At 37.6% G+C, this 3448-nt stretch overlaps 1 protein-coding gene across 1 annotated transcript; it reads left to right on the top strand.

Annotated features, from left to right (window-relative positions):
- Positions 1 to 276: 276 nt before the first annotated feature.
- On the top strand, positions 277 to 3182 carry LOC137814062 (putative disease resistance protein RGA1). Its single transcript, XM_090302497.1, has 2 exons — positions 277 to 2731; positions 2814 to 3182. The coding sequence occupies exons 1-2, from the start codon at positions 398 to 400 to the stop codon at positions 2874 to 2876; spliced, it is 2397 nt and encodes a 798-aa protein (XP_090158623.1). The 5' UTR covers positions 277 to 397; the 3' UTR covers positions 2877 to 3182.
- Positions 3183 to 3448: the final 266 nt, after the last annotated feature.

The raw sequence follows: 3448 nt of genomic DNA, 5'->3' as shown, positions 1-3448 counted from the left end.
GAGTGTGGAAAATGGCATGTTGTGACGTGGAAGAAAAATATTTAATACTTCGTAGTCTAAATAATTGTAGCAAGTGGCATTGTTGGTTTATTGAGCAGTTCGGGAATCCACTGGGCATGTGGAAGAAAAATATTTAATACTTCATAGTCTTCTATTTTACAATTAAAACAAAAAAAAATACTTCGTAGTCTTCTTTTTTGACGATTAAAAAAAAAACACTCCGTAGACTTCGTCTTTCAATATTTTATGTAAAAAATGGTAGCAAGTGGCATTAATTATTGAAGAGTTCTGCAATCCATTGGACAAACACTCTGTCATCAACCAAGTTGACTTAGAAGCACTTTTGCCTTCCCATCTCATCTCATCCTCTCCCCTGCTGTTTGCATTTCAGACAACTATGGCCGAATCATTTCTCTTCAGCATCGCAGAGTCGCTCATAGCAAAGATTGCTTCTCATGCTTTTCAAGAAGCTTCTCGATTGGTGGGTTTATATGACAATCTTCGAGATCTTATAGAGACTCTCTCTTTAGTCAAGGCTGTGCTGTTAGATGCTCAGCAAAAGCAGGAGCACAACCATCAGCTCAGCCAATGGCTCACTCAGCTCAAAACTGTCTTCTCCGATGCCGAAGATCTTTTGGATGAATTTGAGTGCCAAACACTGCGAAAGAAAGTGGTCAAAGCTCATGGTAGCACCAAAGACAAGGTAAGTCACTTCTTCTCAACCTCTAATCCACTTCTCTTTCGTTACCAAATGGCTCAACAAATTAAAGATATCAGCAACAGACTAGACAAGGTTGCAGCTGATAGGCATAAATTTAGTCTTCAAATAATTGATGTTGACACACGTGTTGTTCATCGGAGAGATATGACACACTCCCGTGTTAATGATTCGGATGTGATAGGAAGGAAACACGATAAAGAAAAGATCATAGAGCTTTTGATGCAACAAAATTCTAATGATGATGATACAAGTCTTTCCGTTATCCCCATTGTGGGGATTGGAGGCTTGGGAAAGACTACGCTTGCAAAGTTTGTGTTCAATGACAGCAGAATCCAGGAGTGTTTTCCTTTGAAGATGTGGGTGTGTGTTTCTGATGACTTCGACATTAAACAACTCATTATCAAAATCATCAATTCTGCCAGTGATCAAGATGCTCCTCCTCACCAACAGAATTTGAACATGTTGGATCTGGAGCAACTGCAAAATCAACTGAAAAACAAACTTTGCGGTCAAAAATTCTTACTCGTCTTAGACGATGTATGGAACGAAGACCGTGTTAAATGGGTTGAGCTGCGGAATCTAATCCAAGTAGGTGCAGCAGGAAGTAAAATTTTAGTGACCACACGTAGTCATTCAATTGCTTCCATGATGGGTTCAGTTCCCTCTCACATTTTAGAAGGTCTTTCTGAAGAGGATTCATTGTCTCTCTTTGTCAAATGGGCATTTAAGGGAGGTGAAGAGGAAAAACATCCTTACTTAGTAAATATTGGGAGAGAAATTGTGAAAAAATGCAGAGGGGTTCCTTTGGCAGTGAGAACATTAAGTAGTTTACTATTCTCGAAATTTGAGGCAAATGAATGGGAATATGTGAGAGACAATGAAATTTGGAATTTGCCTCAGAGAAAAGGTGACATTTTACCTGCTCTTAAATTAAGTTACGATCTCATGCCGTCCTATTTGAGGCAATGTTTTGCATTGTTTTCCCTTTACCCAAAGGATTATGACTTCACTAGTGTTGAAATGACTTCGCTTTGGGGGGCACTTGGACTCATTGCAGTACCAATAAAGAACAGGACACTTGAAGATGTGGCCAATCAATATTGGCATGAACTTCTGTCAAGATCTTTTCTTCAAGATTTTACAAACTTTGGCACTGTTTATTGTTTTAGAATACATGATTTGGTGCATGATCTCGCTCTATTTGTTGCAAAGGATGAGTGTCTACATGTAAGTTCCAACATTCAAAGTATTCCAGATAAGGTTCGACATGTGTCTTTTGGTGAAAGCAGATTGTTTGGCAATTTAGTCAACAAAAAATCAGCAGCTGTGAGAACCGTACTGTTTCCAAATGGTGCAGCAGATGCCAACGGAGAAGCATTACTAAATATGTGTCTGTCAAAGTTCAAATGCTTGCGTGTTTTGAATTTACGTAGTGCGACATTCGAGACTTTGCCTCGTTCCATTGCTAAGTTGAAACATTTGAGATATTTGGACATTAGCAAAAATCTCAACATTAAGAGACTCCCCGAGTCTATTTGCAAACTCCAAAGTTTGCAAGGGTTGATGCTTGACGGATGCATGGAGCTGGAAGCATTGCCCAAAGGATTGAGAAAGTTGATCAGTCTCCGTTATTTGGAGTTTAGCATAAAGCAAACTGTTTTGCCTTTGAATGAGATTGCCAAATTGGGCTCTCTTGAAGTCTTGAATGTGGAATCATGCTATAATGTGGAGTCCATCTTTGGAGAGGTGAAATTCCCTGTTCTTAAAGTATTGAGTGTTATTGACTGTGAGAGTCTAAAGTCCATTTTGCTAGATAGCAAAAATTTTCCTCAATTAGAATCATTGATCGTTGATGGCTGCGGTAATTTGGACTTGGAACTATGGAAGGGCAACCACCTTGAAGAACAAAGCCACAAGCTAAAGTTAAAAACTGTTCTATTTTCAAATTTTTCGCAGCTGGTGGCCTTGCCTAAATGGCTTCAAGAAGCTGCCAACTCCTTACAGTGCTTGTTAATTTCATATTGCTACAATATTGAAACACTTCCAGATTGGTTAACAACTTTGACTCATCTGAAAACACTTTCTATAATGTCTTGTCCAAATTTGGTATCTCTGTCAGATAACATCCATCACCTCGCTGCACTTGAAAGTTTGAGGATTGAAGGTTGTCCTGACTTATATGAAAAATATCAACCCCATGTTGGAGAGTTTTGGCCCAAAATTTCACACATAAAAAACATTTGCATTGATTAACCAGAAGCCTGAGAAGAATTAGAGGAAGAGCAAGACGAAGAGGAATGCATTAAGGAGACAGATAAGTCCGGAAGCCCAATGTTTATTCTTTTTGTTTATTTTTTGTGGAAGTATTTTTCTTAATGAAGACTTTGCATTTGATAGTTCTCTTAATATGTGTTTGAACTTTCTTTTCACATGAAATTGGATTGGATCATTTGTTTGATTATACATCTTTTATTACCCACTCTTTTGTGTGTGAAAATACATTTAGTTTTTATAGATTTACTTGGATTTATCCACTGAAACAAAAATACTGAGGAGAATTAAATTTGTGGGTATTTTTCTCTTTAAAACGTGGGATTGAACTTCGCATTTAAGTTTAGTTATAGATGTTCTTAAAAATAGTGAATTCTGAATCAAAGCTTACTTCGCCAGTTTCGGTGAGCAATCACTTTTCTAATTCCAATTGGAAGAAATTAATTTTTTTAATTA

The sequence above is a fragment of the Phaseolus vulgaris genome, chromosome 1 (assembly GCF_051622355.1).
Source record: "Phaseolus vulgaris cultivar YP4 chromosome 1, ASM5162235v1, whole genome shotgun sequence".
Classification (NCBI taxonomy): domain Eukaryota; kingdom Viridiplantae; phylum Streptophyta; class Magnoliopsida; order Fabales; family Fabaceae; genus Phaseolus; species Phaseolus vulgaris.
The sequence above is the reverse complement of the archived record's forward strand: the minus strand, read 5'-3'. Positions and strand labels throughout refer to the sequence as shown.

Bases quoted from the DNA above. Each gene is read 5' to 3' on its own strand.
- LOC137814062 (XM_090302497.1), top strand. From the start codon at position 398: ATGGCCGAATCATTTCTCTTCAGCATCGCAGAGTCGCTCATAGCAAAG. The intron at 2,732-2,813 runs TTAATTTCATAT...TTTCTATAATGT, and splicing joins CCAACTCCTTACAGTGCTTG to CTTGTCCAAATTTGGTATCT.